Here is a 12,759-nt window from a genome sequence, read left to right as displayed (position 1 = left end):
GCTCTGCTGGGTGATCCTCTTGCAGCTTCCTGTTAGGAAGAGATATATTCCATAAGTAATGGATGACCCGTGGACTGACTACACTTAACAAGAGAAAAAAAACTTTAAACAGCAAACTAAGGTACAGGAAAAAAACATAACAAAACCCCCTCCAAAAAACAATATCTGGAATTTTCATTTATTCTGTACCTCTTTATTAAAGAATAAACAAATGAAATAACGCTGTATAAATTGTATCAATCTCTCCAAAATTGTGAAAATGTAAACAAAAAAACTGTTAATTTACGAACTTCAGAAGCCTCCTAATATTTGTTGTTCACCTATTTAATGAAACCGCTAAGTTTAAAAAAAACAAAAAAAAAAAACATTTAATAAATATTTTGAACACAAACTTTTTGACGATTTCTCTCGGACTCCTCCCAGACGGCACTTCCATGCTATTCACAGTGTGACGTATAAAACGGTCCCACCCACTCTATACGTATGTCTCAAGTGCGCACCCGTGGGTCTGTTTATCTGCGCATGTGTTAAAATCTGATCAAATTACATTGCAACATAGTATTCATAGTATAACATATGTTTATTCCTCTATTTACCAATTGGGGGCTATAGAGCATGCACCTCGCGTGAACACGCATCCGAACTGAATATAGAGATTCTGTTTTAATGCATGCGCAGAAGAAGTGCATGACGTTTCAAAAGGAGTTGAACGCCCCGGAGGGAGAGGGGGGGACAGGATTGGCAATCGTAGTTCTGAATAATTGTCAATCAAACTGACAATATGGCGGGCGGAGGAAGCGCGGTATGAAAAAGAGTAAATAAAGGTATTTTTAAGCGATTTTAGTTTCATCTAACAAAAACAATGAATTAAAGTTCCCCTAATTTTTATTGAATAACAATATGGCATTATTTTGTTGACTTTACATTCACTTTAAGGAGACCACAGACATAACGTTGAGTGAAAATAAATTCATTTTGAAGAATGATTTAATTTGACAACACAAACTAACTTTTATTTATGTATATTTGCAAGTACTTTTAAAGCTTAGGCTTATTTTTTTTATTTTTTTAAACAACAAAACAATTTTTGTTCAGTAGATATGTAAAAGAGTTTTGTTACAATTCTTTCTGAAATTAGTTACCAATGCAGCAGAGAACTCTGGGTAAGATATGCAAATGAAATCTACAAGCAAGTTTTTGCTTCCATACTGTGTCTGACCACGTGTACATTAATAATAATGTATACAGACAACTTCTGTGGGAAGGCAAGCAGGGATACAATCATTTGTAGTTCTTACTTTTATGAAATGGAGGATTTTAATCTCACAGCTTTATCTCTACCTTAACTTACTTTATATATAAAGGGACAGTAAAGTCAAAATTACACTTTCATGATTCAAGTTCATTTAATGTTAAACAACTGTCCTATTATCAAAATGGCTTTGTTCTCTTGGTATCGTTAGTTCAAAAAACATACCTAGGTAGTTTCAGGAGCAGGAATGCAATACTGGGAACTACCTGCTGATTGGTTGCTGCAAATATATATGACTCAACATATGAGTTCTGTAGGATACCAAAAGAAAGCAAATATTTTTTATTTTTTAAATGCATGCTCTATCTGAATCATAAAAAATTAATTTTGATAGTACTGTCCCATCTCCACAATCTGCAAATTAAAAACATACCTAGTGAATTCAGAGGGGGGCATTTCCTGAACTAATTTTCACAGAGGCCAGTTGACTCTCTTGGTACATCATTCCGGCCGGATCCATCTTAATGTCCTCCTCCATACAGCATTTTATTTGCTTTACTACATGGTTTTGAGATGTATGTTTTACCTTTTGGGCTGAATTCACTAACCCTAGAGCAAATGACAATGCAGAGCGGCTGACTCTCTCTCCCTGTCTGGTTATTAGCACCAGTAACAAGTGCAGAAGGATTTCATTGCTTTACTGTCAGTATGTGGGTACTCAAATATAACCATTTTAAATGTGAAAATGCTACAGATAGCAGGTGCACCACACAAGGGATTTAATAGGTAACAGTAAGCTAGTACAGCGGAACACAGCAGTAGAAGCTGCCATCCTCCATGTATATATGTTCCTTTACAGCTAGACAAGATAATTGTGCCATAATGATTTTAAATTCTAAATATATAGGATAAGGACTTCTTGACTTAAATGCTGTAAAATACGCACTACACACATTAAACAGATTATGTGATGTAGACTAGAGATCAATTAAAGCATCAACTTCCTTAGTGTTCATAATAACAACTACTTCCTCTCCATATAGAGACATCAAACTGTATATAGACCCTTTGCAAATGTGATGAGAAGATGACTGCATTTGATAAATAAACAGATAGCTAATGTCACATATCAGAAAAATAAGTAAAATAAAAAATTAAAGGGACATGAATGCTATTTATATCTCATAGCCAGTGATGGAACACACATGAGTATATAATCAATATTTCCCAAACTTGTATGTTTAGTGGGCAACATGCACCAAAAAGTAACTATTCTTGCAGAGGTAACCTTTCAAATCAACATTTTTGTAATTGAAAAATGATTCTAATGTATCTTGGTATGTAAACTATAATAGTATGTCCCTTCATTGACTACAAATAAGGTGCTGGTAGTTACTTTGATCACAGAAGAGAGTATTATGTGGTTATTCTGATCCTACATGGTAATCCATATAACTTTTGATTGTCATTGATTATTCTAATAATAATATGCTATAACTTTTGTCTATAGTGGTTGAGAGAATGGACAAGTCACCCCAGTTAATCACTGCTAGATTGTACACTGTACAACTGGGGGTCATAATGCCCAAACCATGTACGAAACTGCAACTATATATGTTAGCCATGCTTTTATGTCAAAGGAATGGTTAACCGCTTTACAACCAAGAAAGCTCCCAATACATTGCTCAGCAACATGCTGCCTGTTTCGCTGGCTGTACTATAAAGGAGTTCATGATGAGTATGTTGTAGGGACGCTTGATTGTAGAGTTCATGTATAGCTCCCTGTGCCGGCTGATTGTAGCACAGTCCATTGTTTAGTAAAAGGGCTAGCTTGTCTTGGAGTGGCCATAAACTAAATGGTCTATACCATTCTTTTTGGCCTTGCTTGCGATACAGTTATTTTTGCTGGTACAATGGTTAGCCCCATTCTGTTCTGGTCTGGGGTCTTCTTTTTCACTCTCCTCACTTTCCTCTATATCACTCCTTACATCATTCTCCACCTGAGAATTAAAAAGGGATCAAAGTGAATTAATATAACTGACCAAGCTCCGACACATGATGTGCTGCCTATAACACTGCCCCCTCCACGCCTCCCACATATGGCCTCACCCACAAAATATAAGTGGCCTATTGCCCACAAGCTCTTAATCTCTTACATCCCAGAAATCATTCAACAGATGTTGGGAGATTATTGTATCTATGATATTCCTATCTATAATTGTATATAATAATAATAATATCATTTTTGCATATACGACCCTAGTTAACTATGGGGTTGATCACAATATATAATTTGACAATTATCTGCAAGTTAAAATCTGCAGATGAGCACTGGCATTTTCATTGTTTATAAGAAGCACTTATTACATTATCGGTATTATATAGTATTGAGCTGGATCAGTTTTGCTTGTCTTTAAAGGACCATTATAGTCTAAAAATATTTTTTTAGAGCATGTCATTTTAACACTAGCGACCCTGCACTACTATGGGATAAATTACAACTGGTACGCAAATGTTAGTGTGGGCGCGATATTGCAATGTGTTAATAACTTGTGCACATATTAGTTGAAAGTAAATGTGTTCGCTCTAGCGCAATCAAATTTAACGCATGTCAGGTTAGCGAGACTGAAGACCTCACGTAAAGGCTAAGGGGATGATTTATGAAAGTGCGAGCAGACATGATACGATGTATCGTATCATGTCCACCGCACATCGATAAATGCTGACAGCATAAACTGTCGTCATTGATCATTGCACAAGCAGTTTGTGCAATGCCACCCCCTGCAGATTCGCTAGCAGGGGGTGTCAATCAGCCCGATCGTATAGGATTGGGCAGATTAATGTCCGCAGCCTCCGAGCAGGCGGACAAGTTATGAGGCAGCTGTCTTTAGAACGCTGCTTCATAACTGCTTTTTCTGAGGGAAACAGGGGCTTGATAATTCGGCCCCTTAGACTTAAAAAAAAAAAAATAAGCACAAAATACAATGTAAATATATTAAAAACATAAATTATGCTTACCTGATAATTTTGTTTCCATTGTGGGGAGGCAAGTTCACGGCTTCATTCATTACTTGTGGGAAATAAGAACCTGGTCACCAGGAGGAGACAAAGACACCCCGGCCAAAGGCTTAAATACCTCCCCCACTCCCCTCATCCCCCAGTTATTCTGCAGAGGGAACAAGGAACAGTAGGAGAAATATCAGGGTATAAATGGTGCCAGAAGAACAAAAAACAATTTAGGTCCGCCCAACGGAGCAATGGGTGGGAGCCGTGGACTCTCCTGCCCAAGATGGAAACAAAATTATCAGGTAAGCATAATTTATGTTTCCATCTAAATGGGAGGAGAGTCCATGGCTTCATTCATTACTTTTGGGAAACAAATACCCAAGCTCTAAAGGACACTGAATGAAAAATGGGAGGGCAAAAAGGCGGACCCTAATCTAAGGGCACCACAGCCTGCAAAACCTTTCTCCCAAAAACCACTTCCGCAGAAGCAAAAACGTCAAATTTGTAAAACTTTTTAACAGTATGTAAGGAGGACCAGGTAGCCGCCTTACAAATCTGATCCATAGAGGCCTCATTCTTGAAGGCCCAAGAAGAAGCCACAGCTCTAGTGGAATAGGCTGTGATCCTCTGAGGAGGCTTATGTCCCGCTGTCTTGTAGGCCAAGCGAATCATGCTCCTCAACTAAAAGAACAAAGAAGTAGCAGAGGCCTTCTGGACCTTACACTTCCCTGAAAACACCACAAACAGAGATGTAGACTGTCTGAAATCCTTGGTAGCTTGAAGGTAAAACTTAAGGGCACAAACTACATCCAAATTATGAAGTAACCTCTCCTTAGGAGAAGAAGGGTTAGGACACAAAGTAGGAACAACTATTTCTTGAATGATGTTACAATCAGACACAACCTTGGGAAGAAATGCCAAGCCAGTGCGAAGAACAGCCTTATCGGCGTGAAAAAACAAATAAGGAGGCTCCCATTAAAAGGCTGCCAGCTCAGAAACTCTGCGTGCCGACGCAATAGCCAACTGGAAGAGTACCTTCCATAAAAGAGTCTTAATATCAATAGAGTGCATAGGTTCAAACGGAACCCTCTGCAATACCTTAAGAACTAAATTTAAGCTCCAAGGAGGAGCGGACTGTCTGAATACAGGCCTGATTCTAGACAGAGCCTGAACAAAAGACTGAACGTCAGGAAGCTCAGCAAGCCTCTTGTGCAACAAAACTGATAATGCCAAAATCTATCCCCTTAAGGAACTGGCGGCAAGCCCCTCCTCCAAACCATCCTGGAGAAAGGAAAGAATTCTGGATACCTTAACCTTATGCCAAGGATATCCATGCGACTCACACCAGAACAAATAAGTCCTCCTCACCTTATGATAGATGTGACGAGTAACTGGCTTCCTGGTCTGAACTAGAATATCAATCACCCTCTCAGAAAACCTAGTTTGGCCAAGAACTAAGCATTCAATCTCCACGCAGTCAGCTTCAGAGAATCTAGATTTTGATGTAGAAAGGGACCCTGTTCCAGCAGATCCCTGCGACAGGATAACCTCCAAGGCGGAGAGGATGACATCCCCATTAGATCTGCAAACCACGTTCTCCTGCTTGATGCGGGTAACTACACGAGGAAGAAGTGTTAACGGTGGAAAAATGTAAGCTAGGCTGAATACCCAAAGGAACCGCTAAGGCATCTATAAGTTCTGCCTGGGGATCCCTTGACCTCGACCCGTATCTGGGTAGATTTCAATTGAGTCTGGACACCATGAGATCTATGTCAGTATATTTATGAAAATCTTAGTAGTGCTATCCAAATAATATATAAGTTTATGGCAGGGTTATAAACACAATCTTAAAATAATTTTCCTTAAAAATTGAAACCCTAATCAACCATGCATCTACTAGACCATACAATTAAAATAAATATCTGAATTCTTTTATTTAGTTAATATCCATAAACATATTGAAGTATATTCGCAATAAAAGGAAATGAAACAAAATTTATATGCGTTAAAACCAACTCTTAAGATATGCTATCCTTCTTACAAAACCCAGAAAGATATACCTTCAAAATTCAGCCTTTTATTTATTTAACACAATGGGACTAAAAACATTTAACATCCAAGCAATACAATTCTAAACAGTGTTTATAAAACAATAGGATAATATATATATTCTGCTATTTAACTGCAATTTATCCTAATACAAAATTAACTGACAATATCAGAACTTGCATAGATGAGTTACTTGGTCAATCAGACGCAGATTTAAACAATATATATATAGGCTGTGAAATGCTAACTAAAACACACTGTTTCTTTAAATCTATTAAATACAAATTGACTATGCATATAACTTATCTTATAATAAAACTTTTATATACATCACCAAATAACAGCAATCCAGTTCCCAATTTTCGCAATGGATCCAATTTCACACCTCATATAAAATAAGTGTAATTGCAATGGAATAGGAGAAATATGGCCCACTTTGTTTTTGTAGTTTGACTGTGTCCCACGCAAAACAGTTTCAGTCAGTTACCAAACTTTGCAGCCAGTGTCCTTCTTCCTTCTGCATCCACTATATAGTTTAATTATTGGTGTGAAATATGGGTGGCCCTTCGAAACCTTGTCCCTCTATTGCAGTGATTTTTAACCTTTTTCTTTGTCGTGGCACACTTTTTTACATTAAAAAATCCTGTGGCACACCACCATCCCAAAATTTTAAAAAAATCACACATTGCCTAATACAGCATATATATATATATATATATATACACATACACACAAACACACACATACTGTATGTATTGTGCTGTTATGCCATGCCTCCTAAAAACTACCCCTGCACTGGGAGTAAAAAACAAGCAAAGTTTAAAAAATATGTCACACTGTTGTCAGTCTGCCGTGGCACACCTGAGGATCTCTCACGGCACACTAGTGTGCCACGGCACACTGGTTGAAAAACACTGCTCTATTGGATAACTGGATATCCCATTTCCAACAGCCAAAAATCTTTCTGGCTGTAGTTCTCTCGTGGCAACACCGGGTGGCAGCATACAGTACAACATAGCAATACAATACAGCGTTTCTGAACTTTTTTTTTTAAACAACTTAATTATTTTCATAAAGTGGTTATTTAATCAGATTACACTCTCTGCATTAAATATATATAACCCCAATTACAGATGGTTAATATTAGGTTATTTTTTCTGATTATTCTGATACCAAATATGTTATATTATTAACATTTTATTATATTAAAGTAATTTAATACTGCTAGTTATTAGCTTAAAATGCATTATAATTTTATCAGTATTCTGGCATTTCTTTGCAAATAACAGCTTATTTTTATATCTCCAGATTGGTAGTATTTAAAACTCCTGATATTCTGCATTCACCCAGATATAGTATGTGACATTTCTGTGTGTTTCTTCCTGAATACATAAATCCTGTTTATGTAGATCTGAAATAAAAATAAATGTTAATGATCACTTCTCTTCAGGTCCATAAACATCTATTCATGTTCTTAAACACACAGAGGCTAAGATATTCATGCTTTCAAAATATACACATATATACATATATATATATATATATATACACACACACACATCTCATGTCCATTAAAACATATACAGTTGTTTTGAAATCATAATGTAAGCCATGTGCCTTCACTGTGTGCTGTATGTTCAGAGTCACACCTTAGCATTTGTCTGTGTTTTCTCTGTGTTATCTTAATCACCACATCTGGTATTTCCCAGGGTTAGTACTCGCACAGCATGAGCCACTCAAATAAATCTGTGCTAATTACCCGTCCCTTTTGAAAAATGCCTGTATTTTTCACATCTCCTCAGACGGATCGGCATCTTCCTTGGAGGAAACCAATATATGGGAATGTATCCTGCTCTAAGTATCAGCATGTTGTCATTTAAGATTTGTTCCCAGGCAATCATGCAGAGGGTTAAAGAAACTGTGTTATATTTCAGTGTCTTGCTAAATTATACAATTGCATAATTTAGCATATTGAGTGTGTGAGATCTCCCAGAAACAAACCTTTGTCTACAGACCATGTGCACATCCACAGATTTATTAAATAAAGATAAATATACTTCTATATATTATTTAATAATATTTCAAATACAAGACCATGTGCACATCCACAGATTTATTAAATAAAGATAAATATACTTCTATATATTATTTAATAATATTTCAAATACCTTGACATCTATCTCCGGCGTTCCCCATCTGAGACAAATCTCTGCAAACACCTCGGGGTGGAGAGACCATTCCCCTGCCTGCCTACTGAGAAAGTCCTCCTCCCAGTTGTCCACACCCGGAATGTGGATCACTGAGAGCAAGCAGTTGTGGGACTCCGCCCATTCCAAAATCCGAGACACCTCCCTCATTGCTAGGGAGCTTCTCGTACCCCCCGGTTGTCGGTCAGGAATCTGATGAAGCTGAATGATCGCCGTTCCACTGTCTCAACATGTACAACTGAAGAGGTCTGAGATGGAACCTGGCAAATGGAATGACATCTACACTGGAAACCATGAGTCTGATCACCTCCATACATAGGGCCACCGAGGGACTTGAGGAGGACTGAAGAGCCAGACAGGACGACGCAATCTTGCTGTGAAGCTGCTCTGTGAGAAATATCTTCATGGCTATAGAGTCTATTATCGTGTCCAGGAATTCCACCCTGTTGCTGGGAACCAGGGAACTCTTTCCTGAGTTGATCTTGAGAAGAAGGGCCCTTGAGTGATCCTGTGCTAGACTGAACAATGGCGCCTGGACTAGGATGTCGTCCAGATAGGGCGCCACAGCAATGCCTCTGGATCTGGCCACTGCATGTAGCGCCCCCAGAACCTTTGTGAAGACTCTCTGGGCCATCACCAGACCAAAAGAAAGGGCCACAAACTGGAAGTGTTGGTCCAGAAGCGCAAATCTCAGGAACCTGAAGTGATCCCTGTGGATTGGTACATGAAGGTAAGCATCCTTGAAGTCTATTGTCGTCATGAACTAGGGGCAGAATAGATCTGATCGTTTCCATTTTGAACGATGGAACAGCCAGAAAGAAACACTTTAGGTCTAGAATCGGGCGGAACGTGACCTCTTTCTTTGCGACCACGAAAAGGTTTAAGTAATACCCTAGACCCCTCTCTGCCGTGGGGTACTGGTACAATAACTCCTATAGAAGAGAGATCCCTCACACACTCTAGAAATGCTTTTCCCTTTTCTGGTCTTGCAGACAGATTTGACAAGAGGAATCTGCCCCATGGCGGATACGATCTGAATCCTATCCTGTATCCTTGGACGACAACCTCCAGAACCCAAGGGTCCTGAACGTCCTGCAATCAGGCTTCTGAGAAGAGAGATAACCTGCCCCTACTTGGTCCAGAGACCGGTCGGGGGCTGCCCATTCATGTCGATTTTGACTCAGTGGGCTACTTGTTCTGCTTGGACTTACTCCAAGACTGAGCTGGCTATCAAGTTCCCTTGGACTGATCCACTTTTGCAGCGGGCTGCTGGCGTTGGGCCTTGTCCGCACAAAATGGACGAAAGGTAGAACCCTTAGGCTTAGCCTTCTTATCCTGCAGTAGAAAAGCACCCTTGCCTCCCTTAACCCTGGATATGATCTAACCGAACAAAATCTTTCCTTGAAAAGGTAGGAACAACAATCTCGACTTAGAGGTCATGTCTGCAGACCATGATTTTAGCCACAGAGCCCTGCGAGCTAAAACGGAAAAACCTGATATCTTCGCATTCAGGCGAATAATTTGCATATTGGCGTCACATATGAAAGAATTAGCGACCCTCAACGCCCTAATCTTTTCCTGTATCTCGTCGATGGAAGTCTCCCCCTCGACCATATCACACAGGGATTCACAGCAATATGTCAGAGCTCCAGCAACCGCGGCTACAGCCGCTGCCGGTTGAAAAACAAACCCTGTGTGCTGAAACATCTTTCTTAACATGTTTTCCAACTTTTTATCCATGGGCTCTTTAAACGACAAACTATCCTCAAGTGGAATAGTCGTCCACTTTGTGAGTGTAGAGATGGCCACATCCACTTTAGGGACAGCCCCCCATAGCTTGAGCTGAGAGTCCGGAACGGGGAACAGTTTCTTAAAGGAAGAAGGTGAAAAGGGAAGAACCTAATCGCTCCCATTCATTCTTAATAATATTAGACATCTTAACGGGAACCGGGAAGGTCTGAGGTACCACCCTGTCCTCATAGACTTAATCAAGTTTAGGAATTGAAGGTACCTCCGGAAGCTTCGGTTCCGGAACCTCCAGAGTAGCAAGCACTTGCTTCAGCAAAAAGCGCAAATTCTCCATCGTAAACCTAAAGTCAGGCTCCTCCGCCTAGATGACACGGATTCCGACCCAGAAGGGACCTCCTACGAAGAGCCGGATTGGGCCTCATCAGCAGATAATGCCTCTGATATTTCCTTAGGCGTAGAGAACCCTGGGCCGGACCGCTAAGATACGTCCTACGCTTGCGCTTAGCAGAACGTGGTAAAGCATGGATCATCTTCGATACCACCGTTTGCAGTTGATCCACAAAATCTGACGGCCAGCAAAGCTCTCCCGTAGGAGTAATGGTTGGACCCTGGGGCGCTGCATGTGCAACAGGAGATGGATGCAGGGAACGCACCTCACAGGACGGAAAACCCTCAGAGGTGGATGGCTCAGTAATACTAGACATCCTCCTATTTATTTCATGTAATTAGCAAGAGTCCATGAGCTAGTGACGTATGGGATATACATTCCTACCAGGAGGGGCAAAGTTTCCCAAACCTTAAAATGCCTATAAATACACCCCTCACCACACCCACAATTCAGTTTTACAAACTTTGCCTCCCGTGGAGGTGGTGAAGTAAGTTTGTGCTTAGGAAGGTCAAAAGGCTTCTGCCATTTATTTGGCATCTTGCTTAAACTTTTGATTCATCATGCTTATTTGGAGTTGGGTGGATTCTGGCTCATTCTACTAGGTAAGTTTCTACTTCCTGGGCTTTTTAAGAATGAAGCTTCTGTTGATCAGATTTGCAAAGCAATGACTTGGTCTTCTTTGCATACTTTTACTATGTTCTACCATTTTGATGTTTTCTCTTCTTTAGAAGCAGTTTTGGTAGAATGGTACTTCAGGCAGCTGTTTCAGTTTGATTCTTCTGCTTATATTTTCAGTTTTTTTCATTATAAAAATTGAAACTTTTTTGATTTGGGTAGTGGATTAATTTTTCAGTGGAATTGGCTGTCTTTATTTTATCCCTCCCTCTCTAGTGACTCTTACGTGGAAGTTCCACATCTTGGGTATTTATTATCCCATACGTCACTAGCTCATGGACTGCTAATTACATGAAAGAAAACATAATTTATGTAAGAACTTACCTGATAAATTCATTTCTTTCATATTAGCAAGAGTCCATGAGGCCCACCCTTTTTTGTGGTGGTTATGATTTTTTGTATAAAGCACAATTATTCCAATTCCTTATTTTTTTTATGCTTTCGCTCCTTTTTTATCACCCCACTTCTTGGCTATTCGTTAAACTGAATTGTGGGTGTGTTGAGGGGTGTATTTATAGGCATTTTAAGGTTTGGGAAACTTTGCCCCTCCTGGTAGGAATGTATATCCCATACGTCACTAGCTCATGGACTCTTGCTAATATGAAAGAAATGAATTTATCAGGTAAGTTCTTACATAAATTATGTTTTTTAGATGTTGCAACATTATCAAGGCATGTGGAACATAGTTGAGCAGACTGCTCTACCAAAACCTCCTCACAATAAACACAGGTATGAGACTTTGATAAAGAGGGAGTACCCTCTAATGCGTCAGAGTCCTCCATAGCTAGTGCTTTTATTACGGACTAGTCTTTCTTAAAAAATAAAAAGGGCACCTTTATAACCTCCAATGGCCGGGCACTCACCACCTACTATGACCCGGACTACAGAAACCGCTTTGTCTCTTGCGCCGCCAGTCAAGTAGAGGAAGATGCCTAGGCCACACCCGGTCACATGGAGTGCCTCGCAGGACCGCCCCTGCACTAGGGAAAAAAAACGCACCAAAACGGCAGCGCAAATACTCCTGGAAGAGAACCTGTCAGTTCCACCATTGCCAGAGCCTCATATCGCACATAACGCAGCATGACACAATAAACAATATTATGTATAAACCCCCCCTGTTCAATAACCCCCCTTCCAGGAATATTAATCCTTGATTCTATAAAGATAAAGGTGTCACACTGTGACCCTGTCTTCTCAGTTATCATTATGAATAAAACAAAATGAAACTATCTTACCAGAATCTATGTCGTGGAACAGGAACACTGCCCTTCAAGTGTGACAGGTTAGTAGCCTCGCTCCTGACATGGACTTGAGTGCAGAAAGCAGGCAGAGAAACTCGCCAACGCTGATTGCATATGAAGCTGTTAATATGAGTCCGGATGGTTTCGCAGAAAGACTCTCCCTGAATCTCCGGACTCTTACTTTCACCCAGG

At 39.8% G+C, this 12,759-nt stretch overlaps 1 protein-coding gene across 1 annotated transcript in view; it reads right to left on the bottom strand.

The window, feature by feature from the left end:
* Nucleotides 1–986: 986 nt before the first annotated feature.
* CERS4 (ceramide synthase 4) overlaps nt 987–12,759 on the bottom strand; it is a 501,010-nt gene continuing 489,237 nt past the window's right edge. The window contains exon 11 of the mRNA XM_053703019.1: nt 987–3,252. Within this exon, the coding sequence (XP_053558994.1) occupies nt 3,079–3,252 (174 nt within the window). The 3' untranslated portion in view covers nt 987–3,078. The remainder of the gene's footprint in view (nt 3,253–12,759) is intronic.

The sequence above is a fragment of the Bombina bombina genome, chromosome 2 (assembly GCF_027579735.1).
Source record: "Bombina bombina isolate aBomBom1 chromosome 2, aBomBom1.pri, whole genome shotgun sequence".
Classification (NCBI taxonomy): Eukaryota; Metazoa; Chordata; class Amphibia; order Anura; family Bombinatoridae; genus Bombina; species Bombina bombina.
Note: the sequence above shows the minus strand (reverse complement) of the source record. Positions and strands in the feature narration are given on the sequence as shown.